This window comes from Pseudophryne corroboree, chromosome 4 (assembly GCF_028390025.1).
Source record: "Pseudophryne corroboree isolate aPseCor3 chromosome 4, aPseCor3.hap2, whole genome shotgun sequence".
In the NCBI taxonomy this organism is placed as follows: Eukaryota; Metazoa; Chordata; class Amphibia; order Anura; family Myobatrachidae; genus Pseudophryne; species Pseudophryne corroboree.
The window spans coordinates 176776826-176802855 of NC_086447.1; the positions used below are offsets into that span (position 1 = coordinate 176776826).

At 48.3% G+C, this 26030-nt stretch overlaps 1 protein-coding gene across 1 annotated transcript in view; it reads right to left on the reverse strand.

Moving 5' to 3' along the window:
- Positions 1 to 26030, reverse strand: part of TM4SF19 (transmembrane 4 L six family member 19) — a 54105-nt gene that overhangs the window by 10755 nt on the left and 17320 nt on the right. The window contains exon 4 of the mRNA XM_063915571.1: positions 24419 to 24593. Within this exon, the coding sequence (XP_063771641.1) occupies positions 24419 to 24593 (175 nt within the window). The remainder of the gene's footprint in view (positions 1 to 24418; positions 24594 to 26030) is intronic.

The window sequence follows — 26030 nt, forward strand, 5'->3', positions numbered from 1 at the left end:
AACTCTCTCTACACATGTTATATCTGCCTCCCCTGCAGTGCACATGGTTTTGCCCAACTGCTAAAAAATTTCCTGCTGCGATCAACTTGGAATTACCCCCACTATCTTCAATACAGGCAGCTTCTGTGTGAGTTCCTCAATCCTGTTTAAACTTAACAAGCGCTGCATAATGTACTAATGTCAAAATCTCTGTGAAGAGCAAGAAGAGTTTATGAATTACTGCTGCTTCTATAGTGTGTAGTCTGAAGTACTTTTTAGGGTTCATTTCTTCTCCTAAATGCAGCCACATACTGTAAGTTTCAGCTGCGACCCTACACAGCTGTTTTGCAAACGTAGCACTTTCCTGTCACAGTTTCCGTCAAATAGCTGCACTGGCGATTAGCATCTGTGTCAGGACGATTAGTGCCTGACACAGACACTTTTACTGTAGCTCTTGTCTGGGTGAATATTATTACAGAAGAGAGAACAGCTTTTCTGGATGTAACTTAGATGTCACTATGTGTAAATTAGAAGATTTCTAGGCATTTAAGGAGTGAATGAATCATGCCCTTACTGTCAGGTGTCTGCCCTTGTTTAACTTATTGGTGTGCTGTGGTGCAAGCAGTGATACCAGACCTGATCCTCAGGGCTTAAAGTGGTCCTTGAGAGGTGGTGGAACTCATTTAACCCCCCCCCCCCCATCACATGAAGCGGAGCCAGTGCTAGTGTTTTATGCACCCCCTCACGCCCCCTGCTTTTCTTCACTTCAGCAGCCATGACAGCGTGACATCACACACGCAGTGTCGGAAAAGGAAGCCACTTGGACTTAGATTTTCTATTGGAATTACTGTGCAGGGCTGTGGAGGAGGTGGAACTAGTTCCCCCTACCATTACAGGCGGTGGAACTCAGTTCCACCTCCTTCCCCCCCACTTTAACCCCTGCTGATCCTGATGTCTGACTCTTAGCAGTTTCAGCACCACCAGTGCTGTGAGAGAAAGCTCCATCCTACCTTCTATAGCTCAGCTGACAGTGATCAAAAGAAGACAGCCTCCTGATGGCTGGGCTTCCACCATTGAATTTTTCGATCTTGCATCAAAAGAATTCTATAGAAGAAAAAATTATAGGATTAGCGCATGCACAAAAAAAGTCCTGTTTGTGCATGCGCAACCCTCTGTAATATGGTGGCCAGGGATGGGACTTGGGTTGGGATCATCGCTACACCATCAAATGTTTACAATTATATAATGGCAAACATCGGAACGCCGCCATTGAATGGTAAAATAAGAATTTACTCACTGGTAATTCTATTTCTCGTAGTCCGTAGTGGATGCTGGGAACTCCGTAAGGACCATGGGGAATAGCGGGCTCCGAAGGAGACTGGGCACTCTAAGAAAGAATTAGGACTACCTGGTGTGCACTGGCTCCTCCCTCTATGCCCCTCCTCCAGACCTCAGTTAGGGAAACTGTGCCCGGAAGAGCTGACACAATAAGGAAAGGATTTGGAATCCCGGGTAAGACTCTCATACCAGCCACACCAATCACACCGTACAACTCGTGATACTATACCCAGTGAACAGTATGAACAACAACTGAGCCTCTCGAATAGATGGCTCCAAACAATAACCCTTTAGTTAGGCAATAACTATATACAAGTATTGCTGACAATCCGCACTTGGGATGGGCGCCCAGCATCCACTACGGACTACGAGAAATAGAATTACCGGTGAGTAAATTCTTATTTTCTCTGACGTCCTAGTGGATGCTGGGAACTCCGTAAGGACCATGGGGATTATACCAAAGCTCCCAAACGGGCGGGAGAGTGCGGATGACTCTGCAGCACCGAATGAGCAAACTCAAGGTCCTCCTCAGCCAGGGTATCAAACTTGTAGAATTTTGCAAACGTGTTTGAACCCGACCAAGTAGCAGCTCGGCAAAGTTGTAAAGCCGAGACCCCTCGGGCAGCCGCCCAAGAAGAGCCCACCTTCCTCGTGGAATGGGCTTTTACAGATTTAGGCTGCGGCAGTCCAGCCGCCGAATGTGCAAGTTGAATCGTGCTACAGATCCAGCGAGCAATAGTCTGCTTTGAAGCAGGAGCACCCAGCTTGTTGGGTGCATACAGGATAAATAGCGAGTCAGTTTTTCTGACTCTAGCCGTCCTGGAAACATATATTTTCAGGGCCCTGACTACGTCCAGCAACTTGGAATCCTCTAAGTCCCGAGTAGCCGCAGGCACCACAATAGGTTGGTTCACATGAAAAGCTGATGCCACCTTAGGAAGGAATTGGGAACGAGTCCTCAATTCCGCCCTATCCATATGAAAAATCAGATAAGGGCTTTTACATGACAAAGCCGCCAATTCTGATACACGCCTGGCCGACGCCAAGGCCAACAGCATGACCACCTTCCACGTGAGGAACTTTATCTCCACGGTTTTAAGTGGCTCAAACCAATGCGACTTTAGGAAATCCAACACCACGTTGAGATCCCAAGGTGCCACTGGGGACACAAAAGGGGGCTGAATATGCAGCACTCCCTTTACAAAAGTCTGAACTTCAGGCAGTGAAGCCAGTTCTTTTTGGAAGAAAATCGACAGAGCCGAAATCTGGACCTTAATGGAACCCAATTTTAGGCCCATAGTCACCCCTGACTGTAGGAAGTGCAGAAATCGACCTAGCTGAAATTCCTCCGTTGGGGCCTCCTGGCCTCACACCAAGCAACATATTTCCGCCATATGCGGTGATAATGTTTTGCGGTCACATCTTTCCTAGCTTTAATCAGTGTAGGAATGACTTCCTCCGGAATGCCCTTTTCTTTTAGGATCTGGTGTTCAACCGCCATGCCGTCAAACGCAGCCGCGGTTAGTCTTGGAACAGACAGGGCCCCTGCTGCAGCAGGTCCAGTCTGAGCGGCAGAGGCCATGGGTCCTCTGAGATCATTTCTTGAAGTTCTGTGTACCAAGCTCTTCTTGGCCAATCCGGAACCACGAGTATAGTTCTTACTACTCTCCTTCTTATTATTCTCAGTACCTTGGGTATGAGAGGCAGAGGAGGGAACACATAAACCCACTGGTACACCCACGGTGTCACTAGAGCGTCCACAGCTATCGCCTGAGGGTCACTTGACCTGGCGCAATATCTTTTTAGTTTTTTGTTGAGGCGGGATGCCATCATGGCCTTTCCCAACGGTTTACAATCTTTTTGAAGACTTCTGGATGAAGTCCCCACTCTCCCTGGTGGAGGTCGTGTCTGCTGAGGAAGTCTGCTTCCCAGTTGTCCACTCCCGGAATGAACACTGCTGACAGTGCTATCACATGATTTTTTCCGCCCATCGGAGAATCCTTGTGGCTTCTGCCATCGCCAACCTGCTTCTTGTTCCGCCCTTTCGGTTTACATGGGCTACCGCCGTGATGTTTTCTGACTGGATCAGCACCGGCTGGTGTTGAAGCAGGGGTCTTGCCTGACTTAGGGCATTGTAAATGGCCCTTAGTTCCAGAATATTTATGTGTAGGGAAGTCTCCTGGCTTGACCATAGTCCTTGGAAGTTTCTCCCCTGTGTGACTGCCCCCCAGCCTCGAAGGCTGGCATCCATGGTCACCAGGACCCAGTCCTGTATGCCAAATCTGCGGCCCTCTAGAAGATGAGCACTCTGCAGCCACCACAGCAGAGACACCCTGGTCCTTGGAGACAGGGTTATCAGCCGATGCATCTGAAGATGCGATCCGGACCACTTGTCCAACAGATCCCACTGAAAGATCCTTGCATGGAACCTGCCAAATGGAATTGCTTCGTAGGAAGCTACCATCTTTCCCAGGACTCGCGTGCAGTGATGCACCGACACCTGTTTTGGTTTCAGGAGGTCTCTGACTAGAGATGACAACTCCTTGGCTTTCTCCTCCGGGAGAAACACTTTTTTCTGGTCTGTGTCCAGAACCATCCCCAGGAACAGTAGACGCGTTGTAGGAACCAGCTGCGACTTTGGAATATTCAGAATCCAGCCGTGCTGTTGTAGCACTTCCCGAGATAGTGCTACGCCAACCAACAACTGCTCCCTGGACCTCGCCTTTATAAGGAGATCGTCCAAGTATGGGATAATTAAAACTCCCTTTTTCCGAAGGAATATCATAATTTCGGCCATTACCTTGGTAAATACCCTCGGTGCCGTGGACAGACCAAACGGCAACGTCTGGAGGTACTCCTGGTGAGGAGGGTAAATGGGGACATGCAGGTAAGCATCCTTGATGTCCAGTGATACCATGTAATCCCCTTCGTCCAGGCTTGCAATAACCGCCCTGAGCGATTCCATTTTGAACTTGAACCTTCTTATATAAGTGTTCAAGGATTTCAAATTTAAAATGGGTCTCACCGAACCGTCCGGTTTCGGTACCACAAACATTGTGGAATAGTAACCCCGTCCTTGTTGAAGGAGGGGTACCTTGATTATCACCTGCTGAGAATACAGCTTGTGAATCGCCTCCAGCACTGCCTCCCTGTCTGGGGGAGCTGTTGGCAAGGCTGATTTGAGGAAACGGCGAGGGGGAGACGTCTCGAATTCCAGCTTGTACCCCTGAGATACCACTTGTAGAATCCAGGGATCCACCCGTGAGCGAGCCCACTGGTCGCTGAAGTTCCGGAGACGGGCCCCCACCGCACCTGGCTCCGCCTGTGGAGCCCAGGCGTCATGCGGTGGACTTAGAGGAAGCGGGATAGGACTTTCGTTCTTGGGAAGTGGCTGTATGGTGCAGTTTTTTCCCTCTACCTCTGCCTCTGGGCAGAAAGGACGCGCCTTTAACCCGCTTGCCTTTCTGGGGCCGAAAGGACTGTACCTGATAATACGGTGCTTTCTTTGGATGTGAGGGAACATGGGGTAAAAATGTCGACTTCCCAGCTGTTGCTGTGGAAACGAGGTCCGAGAGACCATCCCCAAACAATTCCTCACCTTTGTAAGGCAAAACCTACATGTGCCTTTTAGAATCTGCATCACCTGTCCACTGCCGAGTCCACAATCCTCTCCTGGCAGAAATGGACATTGCATTAATTCTAGATGCCAGCCGGCAAATATCCCTCTGTGCATCTCTCATGTATAAGACTGCGTCTTTAATATGCTCTATGGTTAGCAATATAGTGTCCCTGTCGAGGGTATCAATGTTATCAGACAGGGAATCTGACCACGCAGCAGCAGCACTGCACATCCATGCTGAAGCAATAGCCGGTCTCAGTATAATACCTGAGTGTGTATATACAGACTTCAGGATAGCCTCCTGCTTTCTATCCGCAGGCTCCTTTAAGGCGGCCGTATCCTGAGACGGTAGTGCCACCTTCTTTGACAAGCGTGTGAGCGCTTTATCCACCCTAGGGGATGTCTCCCAACGTATCCTGTACTCTGGCGGGAAAGGGTACGCCATTAGCAACTTTTTAGAAATCACTAATTTCTTATCGGGGGAAGCCCACGCTTCTTCACACACTTCATTCAACTCATCAGATGGGGGAAAAACCACTGGTTGCTTTTTCTCCCCAAACATAATACCATTTTTTGTGGTACCTGGGTTAATGTCAGAAATGTGCAACACATTTTTCATTGCCGTAATCGTGTAACGGGTGGCTCTGTTGGAATGTACACTAGTCTCATCGTCGTCGACACTGGAGTCAGTATCCGTGTCGACATCTGTGTCAGCCATCTGAGGTAGTGGGTGTTTTTGAGCCCCTGATGGCTTCTGAGACGCCTGGGCAGGCACGGGCTGAGAAGCCGGCTGTCCCACATCTTCTATGTCGTCACACTTTTTATGTAAGGAGTTGACACTGTCGCGTAATTCCTTCCACATATCCATCCACTCAGGTGTCGACCCCGCAGGGGGTGACATCACATTTATCGGCACTTGCTCCGCCTCCACATAAGCCTCCTCATCAAACATGTCGACACAGCCGTACCGACACACCGCACACACACAGGGAATGCTCTGACTGAGGACAGGACCCCACAAAGTCCTTTGGGGAGACAGAGAGAGAGTATGCCAGCACACACCACAGCGCTATATAATGCAGGGAGTTACACTACACAAGTGATTTACCCTATAGCCGCTATATATATAGTATTTGCGCCTAAATTTAGTGCCCCCCCTCTCTTTTTTACCCTATTGAGCCTGGAAACTGCAGGGGAGAGCCTGGGGAGCGTCCTTCCAGCGGAGCTGTGAGAGGAAATGGCGCCAGTGTGCTGAGGGAGATAGCCCCGCCCCTTTTTCGGCGGACTTCTCACGCTTTTATAATAATAATGTGGCGGGGGTATTTTACACGTATATAGCTTCTTAGGCTATATTATGTGTGATTAGCCACTTTAAGGTACTCTAATTGCTGCCCAGGGCGCCCCCCCCCCCAGCGCCCTGCACCCATCAGTGACCGGAGTATGTGGTGTGCACAGGGAGCAATGGTGCACAGCTGCAGTGCTGTGCGCTACCTTAATGAAGACCGGAGTCTTCAGCCGCCGATTTCCGTGAAGATCTTCATGCTTCTGGCTCTGCAAGGGGGACGGCGGCGCGGCTCCGGGACCAGACGACCGAGCCTGTGTTCGATCCCTCTGGAGCTAATGGTGTCCAGTAGCCTAGAAGCCCAAGCTAGCTGCAAGCAGGTAGGTTCGCTTCTCTCCCCTAAGTCCCTCGTTGCAGTGAGTCTGTTGCCAGCAGATCTCACTAAAAATAAAAAACCTAATAAATACTTTCTTTACTAGAAGCTCAGGAGAGCCCCTAGTGTGCAACCAGCTCGAGCCGGGCACAGATTCTGAGGTCTGGAGGAGGGGCATAGAGGGAGGAGCCAGTGCACACCAGGTAGTCCTAATTCTTTCTTAGAGTGCCCAGTCTCCTTCGGAGCCCGCTATTCCCCATGGTCCTTACGGAGTTCCCAGCATCCACTAGGACGTCAGAGAAAACTACTTCTATAGCAACGAAAACACTGATGGTTGCAAACCATTGCAATGCGATGTCCATCCCTAACTTCCAGTGTCAGCTCTCCAACCAGCAACAGCAAATATCTGCAATGTTCCTGATGTGGTGCTATGTCAGTGCAGTTACCCTTCACTTGCCTGCTTCCTTAGGGGTTCTCCTCACAGGACAAATCACCCTGAGGCTAAATCACTCCGCCTCTCTCTTCAGAGACAGATCACAGACACTGCTCTGTATTACTCTGCCCTCTAGCTTCCCTCTGTGAGGGCTACCTGTGTATCTCTATGAACTTTAGTGTCTCTACAGTTTTTTATAAATATATTTATATATGTACAGTGATGCCCCTATATATCATTACAAGCGGTTACACAAATGGGTAGTTCCCCGCAGGCCTGGAAGAGTGGGCACCCCTCCCGCAGACTGCCCACTTACTAGGAAAGTGGGCAGACTGGGGAGCTAAATAGGCCGAAACTGTGGAACCTGCGGAGGGGGTGTAGCTTAATTACACGATTATATGGTAATCGCATAATTGAAGCTATACCCCTATGCAAATATCAACCAATTGTGGTATTTTACCATCCAGTGGGCAGGGCCTAATGAAGCCATTGGCTCATCCCGGCCTCCGTCGCCGCCCACCTGCTTCTCCTCTCTGGGTATCTCCCGGAGAGGAGAAAAGAAATGTAGGTAACTATGATTTAGGGACGGATGTATTGACGCCCGAGTAAGTGATTGCCCCTTTAAAAAAACGACCGAGTTCAGCTGGCATCTGAAATGATCAGTGTGCCTAATTCAGATCTGATCGCAGCAGCAAATTTGTTAGCTAATGGGCAAAACCGTGTTGCATTGCAGGGGGGGGGGGCAGATATAACATGTGCAGATTGAGTTAGATTTGTGTGTGGGGTGTTCAAACTGAAATCTAGATTGCAGTGTAAAAATAAAGCAGCCTGTATTTACCCTGCACAGAAACAAAATAACCCACCCAAGTCTAACTCTCTCTGCACAGGTTATATCTGCCCCCACCTGCAGTGCACATGGTTTTGCTCATTAGCTAACAAATTTGCTGCTGTGATCAGATCTGAATTAGGGCCCTCATTCCGAGTTGTTCGCTCGGTAAAAATCTTCGCATCGCAGCGATTTTCCGCTTAATGCGCATGCGCAATGTCCGCACTGCGACTGCGCCAAGTAAATTTGCTATGCACTTAGTAATTTTACTCACGGCTTTTTCATCGTTCTGGCGATTGTAATGTGATTGACAGGAAATGGGTGTTACTGGGCGGAAACAGGCCGTTTTATGGGCGTGTGGGAAAAAAACGCTACCGTTTCCGGAAAAAACGCAGGAGTGGCCGGAGAAACGGAGGAGTGTCTGGGCGAACGCTGGGTGTGTTTGTGACGTCAAACCAGGAACGACAAGCACTGAACTGATCGCAGATGCCGAGTAAGTCTGGAGCTACTCAGAAACTGCTACGAGGTGTGTAATCGCAATATTGCGATTACTTCGTTCGCAATTTTAAGATGCTAAGATTCACTCCCAGTAGGCGGCGGCTTAGCGTGAGCAACTCTGCTAAAATCGCCTTGCGAGCGAACAACTCGGAATGACCTCCTAGGTCCAGTATGTATTATAGATGTCTCCTTGTGCTGTGCACATTTTGGAGAGTGATTGGACTAGGAATTATAGGAAGGTTATAAAAAGGGACTGAATCAGTTGTGAATTTTATGTTTCACTAAGTGGATTTTACAGGAGAGTTGCCTGTTACCCCACTCACAAAACCCAGATATATAAGAAAACATCTATGGACTGATTGTTCTGTTAAACATTGCACAAAAATAGCTACATTTCTAGCACACTAACACAAATTACTTCTTCTAGAAGAATTGCAATTCACAGGGAATAAAATGGGTTTTGCTGGCAGAGGGAAGTCAGAGACAGTACCACGAGGTCCACTGATATACTGTACACATCAAGGAACAACTAACTGTCTTTATCCCAGCAATAATCTTAAACAGACTTCAGTAAGATTGATTGGAACTGTACCACAACTGATCTTGGGCACAGGAGCCTGGCCAGCATGTAGGCGCTACGTAGAAGACTAACCTTACATCAATATCACTTTGCTAGGATACAGATAGAGGCTCCCTCTCTGATTTATGATATATCAAATAGTATAAGGCTAGGGTTCTCTTTACTCTAACTTCTTCTACGTACGGAAACCCTGACAATCAGATCCAACAAAAACATAAACTACATAAGAAAATAAACACCAAGCACAAAATGCTTTAATTTGCCAATGATCTTCCAGCTTTCATTTTTAATCCTATAATCCCTCTTCCCAATCTTGTCATGGAATTCCACAGATTTCTAATATTACAGTTTTTTAAACTCACTCTTTTTTCCTTGGTGCGCAGGCCCAATGGCTCCAGTCCACTTTATTTATTTCCAGACACACAACACGTATCGTATACTCGGGAAGCCTCCTATACCAGCTTAATTTCCCTCCATTGCTAACAAAATAATGTGAATTCATACATAGAAACATAGAATGTGACAGCAGATGAGAACCTCTTAGTCCATTGAGTATGCCTTTTTCGGTAGACTGGTGGCACAAATATAATGAAAGTACTGTAAATGTCCTGCTGGGGAATGTCAACAAACTACAAATATTTCCAACTAACCAAAGAGTTTCTGAAAGCAATCACAATATTTTCTGGATTTCTAAAAGATCAGGGCCGCAACTTGCAGGGGGCTAAGGGATCACATGCTCTGGATGCCGGATTTGACGTGGCACCGAGAACTCTGTCCAGCTCCCTCAGCCAGATGCTCCCCCCCCCCCCCCCCCCACTGCGATCACCCTCCATAGCCCCTGTGCATACAGCATATTATTACTGGGGACGGTCTCTGGTGCATAATATTATGGGGGAGCCGGATCTGGGATCTTATTATTATTGGGGGTCTGCTAGGCTGAGGGATGGCTGGAGCATAGTATCTCTCTCTCCTCTCTTCCTCCTCTCTTACCCTACCTCTCTCTCCCCTGTGGGTCAGTATAATGAATATGTGCAGTGTATTGAGAATAAGGTTGCACTACTGTGTGGCATAGTTTGAAAGTTTTAGTTTAGACAGTGAAATAGCTAAACCAAAACCTGGGCAGAAGCTGAAGAGAAAAATTCCTAAAAATGCAGAAAGACAGTCCCTTGGATATATGATCCCTGCTATATTAAGATTTGGGAGTCTCCATGGATGCAATCTCTCAACCTTCACCAACCCCCCCCCCCCCCCCCCACCACCACCACCCCAGCAAAAGGTTTGCTCCCGAAATTCCACATTCAAACTTTAAAGGTTGGTATCTATGTAGTGTTCTACGAATCATCCAGATGTTGAAGTCAGGGCCTTCTGCAAACTTCAAAAATAAATATTTTTTCCTGAGAGAGGAATATTTTTATTTATTTTAAATCAAGCCTTCCCTCAGTTTCCTCTGTGGCTTTTTAGGCTGCTACTACACACTTCAGAACCCACAGCATAATCTTTATCCAATTTACAGAATCTTAATTGAGGTGTCACCTCCTACACTCACACTTTATTAGGGTAGCACAGTGGCAAAGTGGTCTCTAGTTGTACTCAAAGGTAATGGCTCAAAATATAAAAGATTATGGCTCATCCAAACAGTAACAAATGCCTTCACTTTCCCATCATGATAGATCACCTGTCATACACGTCATTTTGGGGTTTGGTTTGTTCTGAAAGCCCGGGATCGGTGCCCTTGTACAACAAGTGCAAATAAAAGTACTCTGTCCCAAACACAAGAGTGACAAATCACACAAAAACGGTGTAAATGAGTGTAGTCAGAACCTCATGCCCTCCTCAAAAGAGGGACACTATCCTCATCCATCAGAGTTAAAGACCCCTTGGAGGCAAAGGTATTCGGGCCCTCCTTTGATGCAAGGCCAGAGAGGACCTTTGTCCAGAGAGAGGGCGTTCACAGGTTGGGAACCTCAAAGCCACCCCCTTCCCCAGATATTGGGGATACAGAGCCCATAAGGGCATACCAAAACCTTCCATGCAAAAACAAAATCACACAAAAATAAGTAAAGTGACTAAAATAAATAACTGAGTGGATAAGCCTATGGCTGAGCTGGTATAACAATTTTCCCGCCCAGCGGGTCAGGGCACAGGAGTAACTGTGCATAAAAACAACAATGGGATACCGTGCTCCATGCATTGCTCCGTAATCCTCAGTGACCTTCTCTGTCTGTGCACCCCTGGGTCTCCACTCCAGGGGCTCAATATCCTGTGCTTTATCTGCTGCCTCAGGCCCTAGCTGGAGGATTAAGTGACCTGTCACACACACCATAACAGTGCTTTAGAAATATAGACTTTTAAATGTCAATAACAAGTAACCTTTCCAGCCCAGCTTTACTGTTCATCCAACATGGTTCTTAAGATCACACCAAAATAAGATTTTACTCACCGGTAAATCTATTTCTCGTAGTCCGTAGTGGATGCTGGGAACTCCGTAAGGACCATGGGGAATAGCGGCTCCACAGGAGACTGGGCACAACTAAAGAAAGCTTTAGGACTACCTGGTGTGCACTGGCTCCTCCCTCTATGACCCTCCTCCAGACCTCAGTTAGGATACTGTGCCCGGAAGAGCTGACACAATAAGAAAAGGATTTTGAATCGCGGGTAAGACTCATACCAGCCACACCAATCACACCGTATAACTCGTGATACTATACCCAGTTAACAGTATGAAATATAACTGAGCCTCTCAACAGATGGCTCAACAATAACCCTTTAGTTAAACAATAACTATATACAAGTATTGCAGACAATCCGCACTTGGGACGGGCGCCCAGCATCCACTACGGACTACGAGAAATAGATTTACCGGTGAGTAAAATCTTATTTTCTCTGACGTCCTAGTGGATGCTGGGAACTCCGTAAGGACCATGGGGATTATACCAAAGCTCCCAAACGGGCGGGAGAGTGCGGATGACTCTGCAGCACCGAATGAGCGAACTCTAGGTCCTCCTCAGCCAGGGTATCAAACTTGTAGAATTTAGCAAATGTGTTTGACCCCGACCAAGTAGCTGCTCGGCAAAGTTGTAAAGCCGAGACCCCTCGGGCAGTCGCCCAAGAAGAGCCCACCTTCCTCGTGGAATGGGCTTTTACAGATTTAGGATGCGTCAGTCCAGCCGCAGAATGTGCAAGTTGAATCGTGCTACAGATCCAGCGAGCAATAGTCTGCTTTGAAGCAGGCGCACCCAACTTGTTGGGCGCATGCAGGATAAATAGCGAGTCAGTCTTTCTGACTCCAGCTGTCCTGGAAACATAGATTTTTAGGGCCCGGACTACGTCCAGCAACTTGGAGTCCTCCAAGTCACGAGTAGCCGCAGGCACCACAATAGGCTGTGTCACAACTGAGGGCCTGAGCTGACGGGAGGCAGCCTCAGTTGTAGGGGCTGAGATGTACCGGAACCTGGGAGGTTGTATCAGACCCCTGGACATGTAAGTAACATGAATAATAACTGCCCGAAGGCGTGACCACGACAACTTGGATAAAAGTCAATGATGTTTATTATGACAACTCCGCAACACAGCAGCAGTAAAAGAAAACGTAAAAGTCAGCAAAGAATAAATACAGTTCCTGGATACTACAGCATGGCAGGAGCCACAGGGCACTGGTAGTGTGAGATAGTTCTTATAATCTTCTAGATGGAAAGTCCTTACCAGGCCCGACTGTAGCAATGGAGATAACCCAGGATTGTGCCAGCTGGTGTTCCAGGAAAAGCTGGGTTGCTGAAGATAAAACGGCTGCTGTGGATACTGGCTGGAACCAGACTGTTGTTAGCACGGAGTGGATACTGGCTGGAACCAGTTAAATAATAAATGAACTTGGGAGCGATGAAATATGAACTGAAATGTAGAACTTGAGAGCGGAGAAATAATAATACCGGTGGAGAGTGGTAAAGTGTAGAAAGGACACCGGCCCTTTAAGGGAAGCTGTACTCTGCTGGAAGCTGAGCTGGAAGCAGGTAATGTTGTAGCTGGAAACAGATGAATCCACAATGGATTGGAGAGTCAGGCTACACCGCAGGTGGAATGCTGGTGCGGGTCTCTATGGTGGAAGTCTTGAGACAGGAGCTGGAACCTGGAAGACAATCACAGGAGAGAGACAAACAGGAACTAGGTTTGACAACCAAAGCACTGACGCCTTCCTTGCTCAGGCACAGTGGATTTATACCTGCAGCAAGGAAGGGATTGGCTAGGCAATTATGCAGATTATCAATACTGAGAACAGATTGGTGGAAATGATCAGCTGACAGAATCCAAGATGGCTGCGCCCATGCAGACACTTGGAGGGAAGTTTGGTTTGTAATCCATGTGGTAATGAAAACAGTAATGGCGGCGCCGGCCACCGGAGACAGGAGGCGCCAGGCTGACAGATGCACATCCAACCACGCGGACACAGCGGAGGCCGCGGCTGACGTAATCGCCACTCAGACACTCTGCATGCAGAAGTTCAGGGACGGCGGCGGAGGCCGCGGGAGACGCCATGCCAGGTGTAATATGGCGTTTACTGTGACAGCGTCCCAGAGTGACAGGAGAGGATACAGGAATGTACACATCAGGATAACAGATGGGATCCGGTCCTGGAGCGCTGAGCCAGCCTTAGGAGGCATCTGATGGGTAAGAAATGGCGTCCAGATACCCGGATCGTGACAGCACCCCCCCCTTTAGGAGTGGCCCCAGGACACTTCTTTGGCTTTTGAGGAAACTTGGAATGGAATCTCCGGACCAAGGCAGGAGCATGGACATCAGAAGCATTGGTCCATGAACGTTCCTCAGGACCATAACCCTTCCAGTCAATAAGATATTGTAGTTGACCGTAACGGTGACGTGAGTCCAGGATCTTGGCCACTTCATACTCAACGCCTCGTTGAGTTTGGACTTTCGGAGTTGGAGTAAGTGAGGAATGAAACCGATTCAAGATCAGCGGTTTCAACAGGGAAACATGGAATGTCCTGGGTATTTTTAAGAAGGGAGGCAACTGGAGTCTGTAAGCAACAGGATTGATGACTTGTTCAATCTTGAAAGGACCGATATAGCGAGGTGCAAACTTCATACTGGGAACTCTTAACCTCAAATTCTTCGTGGATAACCATACCCGATCACCCACCTTGAGAGCAGGAACTGCTCGACGCTTCTTATCCGCAAACTTCTTGTACCTGAACGATGCCTTGAGCAGAGCTGATCGTACGCTCTTCCAGATATTGGCAAACTGATGCAAGGTGATATCCACTGCGGGAACAGAAGTTGCTGGAAGCGGTTGGAACTCAGGGACTTTAGGGTGGAATCCAAAGTTAGTGAAGAATGGTGTTGAAGCAGATGAAGAATGATACTGGTTGTTATGACAGAACTCGGCCCAGGGAAGTAATTGAACCCAGTCATCTTGAGAGGAGGACACATAGATGCGGAGGAAGGCCTCCAAGTCCTGATTCACCCTCTCGGTTTGACCATTGGTCTGAGGATGGTAAGCCGTGGAAAACTTTAGCTTGACTTGGAGGACTTGACATAAACTTCGCCAGAATTTGGCTGTGAATTGAACTCCTCGATCTGAGATAATTTCTTCAGGAAGACCGTGGAGTCGGAAGATCTCTTGTATGAATACTTGAGCCAACTTGGAAGCTGACGGAAGACCGGTGAGAGGAATGAAGTGTGCCATCTTGGTGAACCGGTCAACTACCACCCAGATGGTATTGAACTTGTTGCACATGGGTAAATCTGTAATAAAATCCATCGACAAATGGGTCCAAGGTCGACGGGGAACAGATAGTGGAACCAGTTGCCCCGCAGGCGACTGGCGGGATACCTTATGTTGAGCACACTTTGGGCAAGATGCAATAAACTCCAAGACGTCCTTTTTCAGAGTTGGCCACCAATAGGACCTAGAGATAAACTCCAGGGTTTTTTGGATACCTGTATGTCCGGCAAAACGGGAAGCATGGGCCCAATGCATGAGCTTCTTCCTTAGCATCGGTTTCACAAAACTTTTCCCTGATGGGGGCGTAGAGTCCATCCCTACCGTGGAGAATGCCAACGGATTTATAATAGGATGCTTGTCTGAAGACTCTGACTCATTTTCTTGCTCCCATGAGCGGGAAAGGGCATCGGCCTTGCGATTCTGAGAGCCCGGACAGAACTGGAGTTTAAAGTCGAACCTGGAAAAGAAAAGTGCCCATCTGGCCTGACGAGGGTTGAGACATTGTGCGCCTTTCAGATATAAAAGGTTCTTGTGGTCTGTAAGTATGGTGATTGAATGAGAAGCTCCCTCCAACAGATACCTCCACTCTTCTAGAGCGAGCTTGATGGCTAGCAACTCCTGGTCGCCAATGGCATAGTTGCGCTCAGCTGGGGAGAACTTCCGGGAGAAGAAACTGCAAGGGTGTAAATGGCCATCTTTAGCCCTCTGAGATAACACCGCTCCTACTCCAACGGAGGAGGCATCCACCTCTAAGATGAAAGGAGAGTCGATGTCAGGCTGTTTCAGAACAGGCGCAGAGATGAACCTTTGTTTTAAAAGATGAAATGCTTGCATGGCTTCTTCAGACCACTTGGACGGGTTAGCACCCTTCTTAGTGAAAGCAGTAATAGGCGCCACAATGGTGGAAAAGTCTCGTATAAACTTTCGGTAATAGTTGGCGAACCCTAAGAACCTCTGGACCCCTTTGAGGGTTAAGGGTACCGGCCAATTTTGGATTGCTTGTAGTTTCTCAGGATCCATCTCTAGTCCGGAACCGGACACAATGTACCCTAGAAACGGAATGGACTTGACTTCAAAGACGCATTTTTCTAACTTGCAATAGAGATGATTGACACGGAGACGGGACAGAACCTCTTTAACCCAAAAACGATGTTCCTCTAAATCGTTGGCAAAAATGAGGATATCGTCTAGATAGACCACGACATGACGGTATAGAATGTCTCTGAAGATCTCATTGACAAAATGCTGGAAGACAGCTGGAGCATTGCTCAATCCGAAGGGCATGACGAGGTACTCATAATGTCCGTCACGGGTGTTAAAGGCGGTCTTCCACTCGTCACCCTCACGGATCCGGATGAGATTGTATGCACCTCTCAAGTCCAGCTTTGTAAAGATGGTAGCTCCGCTAATTCTGTCAAAGAGCTCAGTAATCAGGGGTAAAGGATAACGGTTCTTGATGGTAATGTCGTTCAAACCTCTGTAGTCGATGCACGGCCGCAGACCACCATCTTTCTTTTTTACAAAAAAGAAGCCTGCGCCGGCTGGAGAAGAAGAAGGTCGAATGAACCCCTTTGCTAGGTTCTCTTTAATATATTCCTCCATAGAATGCGTCTCAGGCAGAGACAACGGATAAGTTCGGCCTCGAGGTGGAACCTTCCCTGGAACGAGATCAATCGGGCAGTCCCATTCTCTATGAGGAGGAAGGATATCAGCAGAAGCTTTACTGAACACATCCGTGAAATCTTGATATGGAGGAGGTGGAACATCAGACGACCTGGGGGAGGAAGAACAGACAGGCAATACTTTAAACAAACATGTCTCAGCACAGGAGGAACCCCATGCCAGGATTTGCGTAGTCGTCCAATCAATTGTAGGATTGTGAAGACGGAGCCATGGAAGGCCCAGGACCACAGGATGTGTGGCTCTTGGAATCACTAAAAAAGAAATAAGTTCGGAATGAAGAACTCCCACTCTCAGACGAACTGGTAGAGTCCTTAAAGAAATAACTGCATCAAAAATTTTGCTGCCATCCACGGCAGTTAAAGAAATGGACGAAGGAAGTCTCTCGGTGGGTAGGGACCACCGTTTAACATAGGCTTCGGTAATAAAGTTCCCAGCTGCTCCGGAATCAAGGAGGGCAATGACGTTCCGATAACGTTGAGCAACTTGAAGCGAGACTGGGAGATTACAATCTTGAGGAGATGGAGAGGAGATCATTACTCCTAGCCGGCCCTCTCCTTGGCGAGCTAGGATTTGGAGTTTCCCGGACGTTTGGGACAGGCATTAATGGTGTGAGACGGAGCTGCACAATAGAGACAGAGAGACTCGGAGAGACGTCTTCGGCGCTCAGCAGGAGTTATACGGGAACGGCCAAGTTGCATGGGCTCATCTTTAGATGGTGACAGTTGACGAGGAGGAGGAGCAGAAGATTTTGGAGCAGATGATCCTCCATGCTCAGTTGCTCTCTCTCTGAAACGTAAATCAACTTTCGTGCAGAGTGAGATTAGCTCATCTAACTTAGAAGGTAAGTCTCTGGTAGCTAACTCATCTTTAATACGCTCAGATAAGCCATGCCAGAATGCAGCATACAGGGCCTCGTCGTTCCATGCCAGTTCGGATGCCAGGATCTGGAACTGTATCAGATATTGTCCTACAGTACGTGACCCCTGGCGTAAACGGAGAATCTCGGATGAAGCTGAGGTTACCCGGCCTGGCTCGTCGAAGATGCGCCTGAATGTTGACACGAAGGCAGTGTAGGAAGATAGCAGGGTGTCGGACCTCTCCCATAACGGTGATGCCCAATCAAGGGCTGAGCCACTGAGAAGAGAAATAATGTAGGCAATTTTTGTACAGTCACTGGGAAAATTGCCAGGTTGTAGCTCAAACTGAATCTCACACTGGTTGAGAAATCCCCTGCAGAATCTTGGAGATCCGTCAAATTTTGCTGGCGTTGGAAGATGAAGACGTGGAGCAGAAATGGGTAAGGTGGGTGGGGTTATAGCTGGAGTCACTGTGGTTGACGCACCAGACGCGCCTGATCCACGGAGAGTTGTCTGAATCCCATCCAGCCGAGTAGAGAGATCCTGGAGACAGCGGATGATGTGGCCCTGTGCAGCCTCCTGATGTTCTAGTCGGGCTGCCAGTTCTTGCATCGGCCTGGCCGCTTGATCCTGGTCTCCGGCTGGATTCATTAGGTCAGTGCTTACTGTCACAACTGAGGGCCTGAGCTGACGGGAGGCAGCCTCAGTTGTAGGGGCTGAGATGTACCGGAACCTGGGAGGTTGTATCAGACCCCTGGACATGTAAGTAACATGAATAATAACTGCCCGAAGGCGTGACCACGACAACTTGGATAAAAGTCAATGATGTTTATTATGACAACTCCGCAACACAGCAGCAGTAAAAGAAAACGTAAAAGTCAGCAAAGAATAAATACAGTTCCTGGATACTACAGGATGGCAGGAGCCACAGGGCACTGGTAGTGTGAGATAGTTCTTATAATCTTCTAGATGGAAAGTCCTTACCAGGCCCGACTGTAGCAATGGAGATAACCCAGGATTGTGCCAGCTGGTGTTCCAGGAAAAGCTGGGTTGCTGAAGATAAAACGGCTGCTGTGGATACTGGCTGGAACCAGACTGTTGTTAGCACGGAGTGGATACTGGCTGGAACCAGTTAAATAATAAATGAACTTGGGAGCGATGAAATATGAACTGAAATGTAGAACTTGAGAGCGGAGAAATAATAATACCGGTGGAGAGTGGTAAAGTGTAGAAAGGACACCGGCCCTTTAAGGGAAGCTGTACTCTGCTGGAAGCTGAGCTGGAAGCAGGTAATGTTGTAGCTGGAAACAGATGAATCCACAATGGATTGGAGAGTCAGGCTACACCGCAGGTGGAATGCTGGTGCGGGTCTCTATGGTGGAAGTCTTGAGACAGGAGCTGGAACCTGGAAGACAATCACAGGAGAGAGACAAACAGGAACTAGGTTTGACAACCAAAGCACTGACGCCTTCCTTGCTCAGGCACAGTGGATTTATACCTGCAGCAAGGAAGGGATTGGCTAGGCAATTATGCAGATTATCAATACTGAGAACAGATTGGTGGAAATGATCAGCTGACAGAATCCAAGATGGCTGCGCCCATGCAGACACTTGGAGGGAAGTTTGGTTTGTAATCCATGTGGTAATGAAAACAGTAATGGCGGCGCCGGCCACCGGAGACAGGAGGCGCCAGGCTGACAGATGCACATCCAACCACGCGGACACAGCGGAGGCCGCGGCTGACGTAATCGCCACTCAGACACTCTGCATGCAGAAGTTCAGGGACGGCGGCGGAGGCCGCGGGAGACGCCATGCCAGGTGTAATATGGCGTTTACTGTGACAGCGTCCCAGAGTGACAGGAGAGGATACAGGAATGTACACATCAGGATAACAGATGGGATCCGGTCCTGGAGCGCTGAGCCAGCCTTAGGAGGCATCTGATGGGTAAGAAATGGCGTCCAGATACCCGGATCGTGACAGGCTGGTTCAAATGAAACGCTGAAACCACCTTTGGGAGAAATTGGGGACGAGTCCTCAATTCCGCCCTATCCATATGGAAAATCAGATAAGGGCTTTTACAAGACAAAGCCGCCAATTCTGACACACGCCTGGCCGAAGCCAAGGGCCAACAGCATGACCACTTTCCACATGAGATATTTTAGTTCCACGGTTTTAAGTGGTTCAAACCAATGCGACTTTAGGAAATCCAACACCACATTGAGATCCCAAGGTGCCACTGGGGGCACAAAATGGGGCTGAATATGCAGCACTCACTTAACAAATGTCTGAACTTCAGGTAGTGAAGCCAGTTCTTTTTGGAAGAAAATCGATATAGCCGAAATCTGGACCTTAATGGAACCCAATTTTAGGCCCATAGTCACCCCTGACTGTAGGAAGTGCAGAAATCGACCCAGCTGAAATTCCTCCGTTGGGGCCTTCCTGGCCTCACACCACGCAACATATTTCCGCCATATGCGGTGATAATGGTTTGCGGTCACTTCTTTCCTAGCTTTAATAAGCGTAGGGATAACTTCCTCCGGAATGCCCTTTTCCTTCAGGATCCGGCGTTCAACCGCCATGCCGTCAAACGCAGCCGCGGTAAGTCTTGAAACAGACAGGGCCCCTGCTGCAGCAGGTCCTGTCTGAGCGGCAGAGGCCATGGGTCCTCTGAGATCATTTCTTGAAGTTCTGGGTACCAAGCTCTTCTTGGCCAATCCGGAACAATGAGTATAGTTCTTACTCCTCTCCTTCTTATTAGTCTCAGTACCTTGGGTATGAGAGGCAGAGGAGGGAACACATACACCGACCGGTACACCCACGGTGTTACCAGAGCGTCCACAGCTATCGCCTGAGGGTCCCTTGACCTGGCGCAATATCTTTTTAGCTTTTTGTTGAGGCGGGACGCCATCATGTCCACCTGTGGCCTTTCCCACCGGTGTACAATCATTTGGAAGACTTCTGGATGAAGTCCCCACTCTCCCGGGTGGAGGTCGTGTCTGCTGAGAAAGTCTGCTTCCCAGTTGTCCACTCCGGGAATGAACACTGCTGACAGTGCTAACACATGATTTTCCGCCCATCGGAGAATCCTTGTGGCTTCTACCATTGCCATCCTGCTTCTTGTGCCGTCCTGTCGGTTTACATGGGCGACCGCCGTGATGTTGTCTGACTGGATCAGCACCGGCTGGTGTTGAAGCACGGGTCTTGCCTGACTTAGGGCATTGTAAATGGCCCTTAGTTCCAGAATATTTATGTGTAGGGAAGTCTCCTGACTTGTCCATAGTCCCTGGAAGTTTCTTCCCTGTGTGACTGCCCCCCAACCTCGAAGGCTGGCATACGTGGTTACCAGGACCCAGTCCTGTATGCCGAATCTGCGGCCCTCTAGAAGATGAGCACTCTGCAGCCACCACAACAGCGACACCCTGGTCCTTGGATACAGGGTTATCAGCCGATGCATCTGAAGATGCGATCCGGACCACTTGTCCAACAGATCCCACTGAAAGATCCTTGCATGGAACCTTCCGAATGGAATTGCTTCGTAAGAAGCAACCATCTTTCCCAGGACTCGCGTGCAGTGGTGCACCGACACCTGTTTTGGTTTTAGGAGGTCTCTGACTAGAGATGACAACTCCTTGGCCTTCTCCTCCGGGAGAAATACTTTTTTCTGTTCTGTGTCCAGAACCATCCCCAGGAACAGTAGACGCGTTGTATGAACCAGCTGCGACTTTGGAATATTCAGGATCCAGCCGTGCTGTTGTAGCACTTCCCGAGCTAGTGCTACACCGATCAACAACTGTTCCCTGGACCTCGCCTTTATAAGGAGATCGTCCAAGTACGGGATAATTAAAACTCCCTTTCTCCGAAGGAGTATCATCATTTCGGCCATTACCTTGGTAAATACCCTCGGTGCCGTGGACAGACCAAACGGCAACGTCTGGAATTGGTAATGACAGTCATGTACCACAAATCTGAGGTACTCCTGGTGAGGAGGGTAAAGGGGGACATGCAGGTAAGCATCCTTGATGTCCAGTGATACCATGGAATCCCCCTCGTCCAGGCTTGCAATCACCGCCCAGAGCGATTCCATCTTGAACTTGAACCTTCTTATATAAGTGTTCAAGGATTTTAAATTTAAAATGGGTCTCACCGAACCGTCCGGTTTCGGTACCACAAACATTGTGGAATAGTAACCCCGTCCTTGTTGAAGGAGGGGTACCTTGATTATCACCTGCTGAGAATACAGCTTGCGAATCGCCTCCAGCACTGCCTCCCTGTCCGGGGGAGCTGTCGGCAAGGCAGATTTGAGGAAACGGCGAGGGGGAGACGTCTCGAATTCCAGCTTGTACCCCTGAGATACTACTTGTAGAATCCAGGGATCCACCCGTGAGCGAGCCCACTGGTCGCTGAAGTTCTTGAGACGGGCCCCCACCGTACCTGGCTCCGCCTGTGGAGCCCCAGCGTCATGCGGTGGACTTAGAGGAAGCGGGGGAGGACTTTTGTTCCTGGGAACTGGCTGTATGTTGCAGATTTTTCCCTCTACCTCTGCCTCTGGGCAGAAAGGACGCGCCTCTAACCCGCTTGCCTTTCTGGGGCCGAAAGGACTGTACCTGATAATACGGTGCTTCCTTTGGCTGTGAGGGAACATGGGGTAAAAATGCTGACTTCCCAGCTGTCGTTGTGGAAACGAGGTCCGGGAGACCATCCCCAAACAACTCCTCACCCTTGTAAGGCAAAACTTCCATGTGCCTTTTAGAATCTGCATCTCCTGTCCACTGCCGAGTCCACAATCCTCTCCTGGCAGAAATGGACATTGCGTTTATTTTAGATGCCAGCCGGCAAATATCCCTCTGTGCATCTCTCATGTATAAGACAGCGTCTTTAATATGCTCTACGGTTAGCAATATAGTGTCCCTATATAGGGTATCAATGTTTTCCGACAGGGAATCTGACCACGCAGCTGCAGCACTGCACATCCATGCTGAAGCAATAGCCGGTCTCAGTATAATTCCTGAGTGTGTATATACAGACTTCAGGATAGCCTCCTGCTTTCTATCCGCAGGTTCCTTTAGGGCGGCCGTGTCCGGAGACGGTAGTGCCACCTTTTTAGACAGACGTGTGAGCGCTTTATCCACCCTAGGGGATGTCTCCCAACGTGACCTGTCCTCTGGCGGGAAAGGGTACGCCATTAGTAACTTTTTTGAAATTACCAGTTTCTTATCGGGGGAAGCCCACGCTTCTTCACACACTTCATTGAATTCATCAGATGGGGGAAACACCACTGGTAGCTTTTTCTCCCCAAACATAATACCCTTTTTTGTGGTACCTGGGGTAATATCAGAAATGTGCAACACATTTTTCATTGCCATAATCATATAACGAATGGCTCTATTGGAATGTACACTAGTCTCATCGTCGTCGACACTGGAGTCAGTATCCGTGTCGACATCTGTGTCTGCCATCTGAGGTAGTGGGCGTTTTAGAGCACCTGATGGCTTTAGAGACGTCTGGGCAGGCACAGGCTGAGAAGCCGGCTATCCCACATCTGCTATGTCATCAAACCTTTTATGTAAGGAGTTGACACTGTCGCATAATTCCTTCCACATAACCATCCACTCAGGTGTCGACCCCGCAGGGGGTGACATCACATTTATCGGCACCTGCTCCGCCTCCACATAAGCCTCCTCATCAAACATGTCGACACAGCCGTACCGACACACCGCACACACACAGGGAATGCTCTGACTGAGGACAGGACCCCACAAAGCCCTTTGGGGAGACAGAGAGAGAGTATGCCAGCACACACCAACAGCGCTATATAACACAGGGATTAACACTATAACTGAGTGATTTTTCCCAATAGCTGCTTGTATACACAATATTGCGCCTAAATTTTGTGCCCCCCCTCTCTTTTTTACCCTATGTAGTCTGGAAACTGCAGGGGAGAGCCTGGGAGCGATCCTTCCAGCGGAGCTGTGAGGGAAAATGGCGCCAGTGTGCTGAGGGAGATAGCCACGCCCCTTTTTCGGCGGACTTCTCCCGCTTTTTTCTATGTATATCTGGCAGGGGTATTTTACACATATATAGTCTCTATGACTATATTATGTGTTATTTGCCAGCCAAGGTACTCAATATTGCAGCCCAGGGCGCCCCCCCCCCCCCCCCAGCGCCCTGCACCCATCAGTGACCGGAGTGTGTGGTGTGCATGGGGAGCAATGGCGCACAGCTGCAGTGCTGTGCGCTACCTTGATGAAGACCGAAGTCTTCTGCCGCCGATTTCCAGGACCCTCTTCTTGCTTCTGGCTCTGTAAGGGGGACGGCGGCGTGGCTCCGGGACCGGACGACCGATGCTGGGCCTGTGTTCGATCCCTCTGGAGCTAATGGTGTCCAGTAGCCTAGAAGCCCAAGCTAGCTGCAAGCAGGTAGGTTCGCTTCTCTCCCCTTAGTCCCTCGTAGTAGTGAGTTTGTTGCCAGCAGATCTCACTGAAAATAAAAAACCTAAAATAAACTTTATTTTTCTAAGAGCTCAGGAGAGCCCCTAGTGTGCATCCAGCTCAGCCGGGCACAAAATTCTAACTGAGGTCTGGAGGAGGGTCATAGAGGGAGGAGCCAGTGCACACCAGGTAGTCCTAAAGCTTTCTTTAGTTGTGCCCAGTCTCCTGCGGAGCCGCTATTCCCCATGGTCCTTACGGAGTTCCCAGCATCCACTAGGACGTCAGAGAAATGTCAAATTAAGAGTATACATATGACTTGCCAAAGTACTCCTCCTGTAAAATATTCTATACTATTGGGGCAGTTTCTAGAAGACTAGGGTGGTATACCTGTCAAACTGCAACCCAGGTGTCCTAAGGCGAGCTCAGGAAGGACAGAAACCTTCCACTGAGCAGAAGGGCCCAAACTTGGCTCAAGGGATGACTACCAGTAGATCACAGCAAGGGAGCTGGTCTGCCTCGCACAAAACTCTTCTGCTCTTTTGCCTTTCTGCTCCATGGAAGGTTTCTGTCCTCCCTGAGCTCGCCTTAGGACACCTGCAGTACGGTTTGACAGGTGTATCGCCCCAGTCGAACTCCCCACCTAACACTGTCCCCTCAGCGGGTTGTGCACCGGGCTATATATTAATAGGACTTAAACATGCACTGATCTGGATTTGTACCGGAGAGATCTGCTGCAGATGTCACATGGCCAGGAAAGACCAGGCAATACTTTCAGCAATACAAACCTTTTTCTGCTCACATTGTCCGCAGACCACCCCAAGACAGGCATTCAAGAACTGGGAAAGACACAGCACAATCTGCAACATGTTGATTAGGGACAGGGACAGGAAGAAAGCAGAGTTCCAGGTCAAGATTGATGGAGGCTCAATGCAAATGGAGGACATGCCTGACGTAGAGATGCTGCAAGGCAGAGAAAAATAATGCTAAACTATATTTCAAAGAACATACATATTCATCTGTTCATCACCTTGATTTCTTACTATTGCTATACACTCATTTTTTTATTATTTCTTTTTTTTCTTTTCTTTTTTAGCTAGGGAATATTTGTCAGTTACTGAAATATTGTCTTTTGCCAGCCCTAATGTAACCCACCCTATGCTATGCCTGTATAGTGGGCTACTAAGGGAAATATGTGCACCACCCATGTATATGCAGTGTGTGGCCTACATGGGAAAACCCTGAGCTACAGTAGTGCTCTGTGACTACACCATGAAAGGCGAGGTGCAAGTGCAGTGTACTGTATATTTAATCGCTTAAGCTGGTCATACACTAGGATGATATCGTGTACGAATGTACGATTTCGATGTTTGTTCGATGCATCGTGTGCACATTGTGCATGTTTTAGGTACTATTATGATGCACAGTCGCATGTCGCATCCTCTGATTATAGGTGCAGCCCATATTATCCGTCGCAATTGTATGCACATCGTACCATGTTTAATACTATTACAATGCATCGTCCGATGGAACATTCGATCTGCGTCATTTTGAGTGCCATTTTTTTCAAGGTGATCATGTGAGGAATACGTCCGCTCGATAGATCGTATGCTTCATCACATGCACATCGTGTGTCCAGAAAAAAGAAAGAAAAAAAAGGTGTGTCCAGAGCTCCCCGGGGAATTGAAAGGAAATCGTGACAGGAATCAGATCGGATGCTGGTCGTCCTAGTGTATGGCCAGCATTCCAGCAGTCCAGGGTAACGTTCATCAGATGGTACATTTTATTTTCTTCTGCATGACCCCCTTCTTCATCACATTTACCAAAAGAATGTACATAAATAACAGGTTCAAACAATAGCTTCACTGTTTTCACAGCACATGACAGGAGAAACCATTTATGGGTATCTAGTATATAGGCCTTACTTCATGAATAACAAATACCATTCATACGGATTTACCTACATTTTCGAATCTACCAATGCACAGGGCCCAGTATACAAATGAAAACTAAGAAACTTTACTTAGGCACCACTAGGGTTAAGTAATTGTTACACTATATAGACACAGTATACACTCTACACCAGGGGTCTTCAACCTTTAAGACAGTGTGGGCCACATAAAAAAATGAAACGAAGCCGAGGGCCACTAAGCTATACTGCGGTATTTAGAATCTATATTTTAATTTATGATTGTAATGAGACCTTTTCTAGACTCATAAGACCATAAAAAAGACTTCAAAAGATAATTATTGTAATTTAATGAATGAAACATGGTCTACTTTACCTTTGTTATTATAATAAGTTCATATCAGTGGGAAACTTGGCATTGTTTTTGCTTGGCCAGCTTGTCGATGTTGGCATCAATGTTAGAAGTCGCTATGCGCAGAGTATTCTCAAGA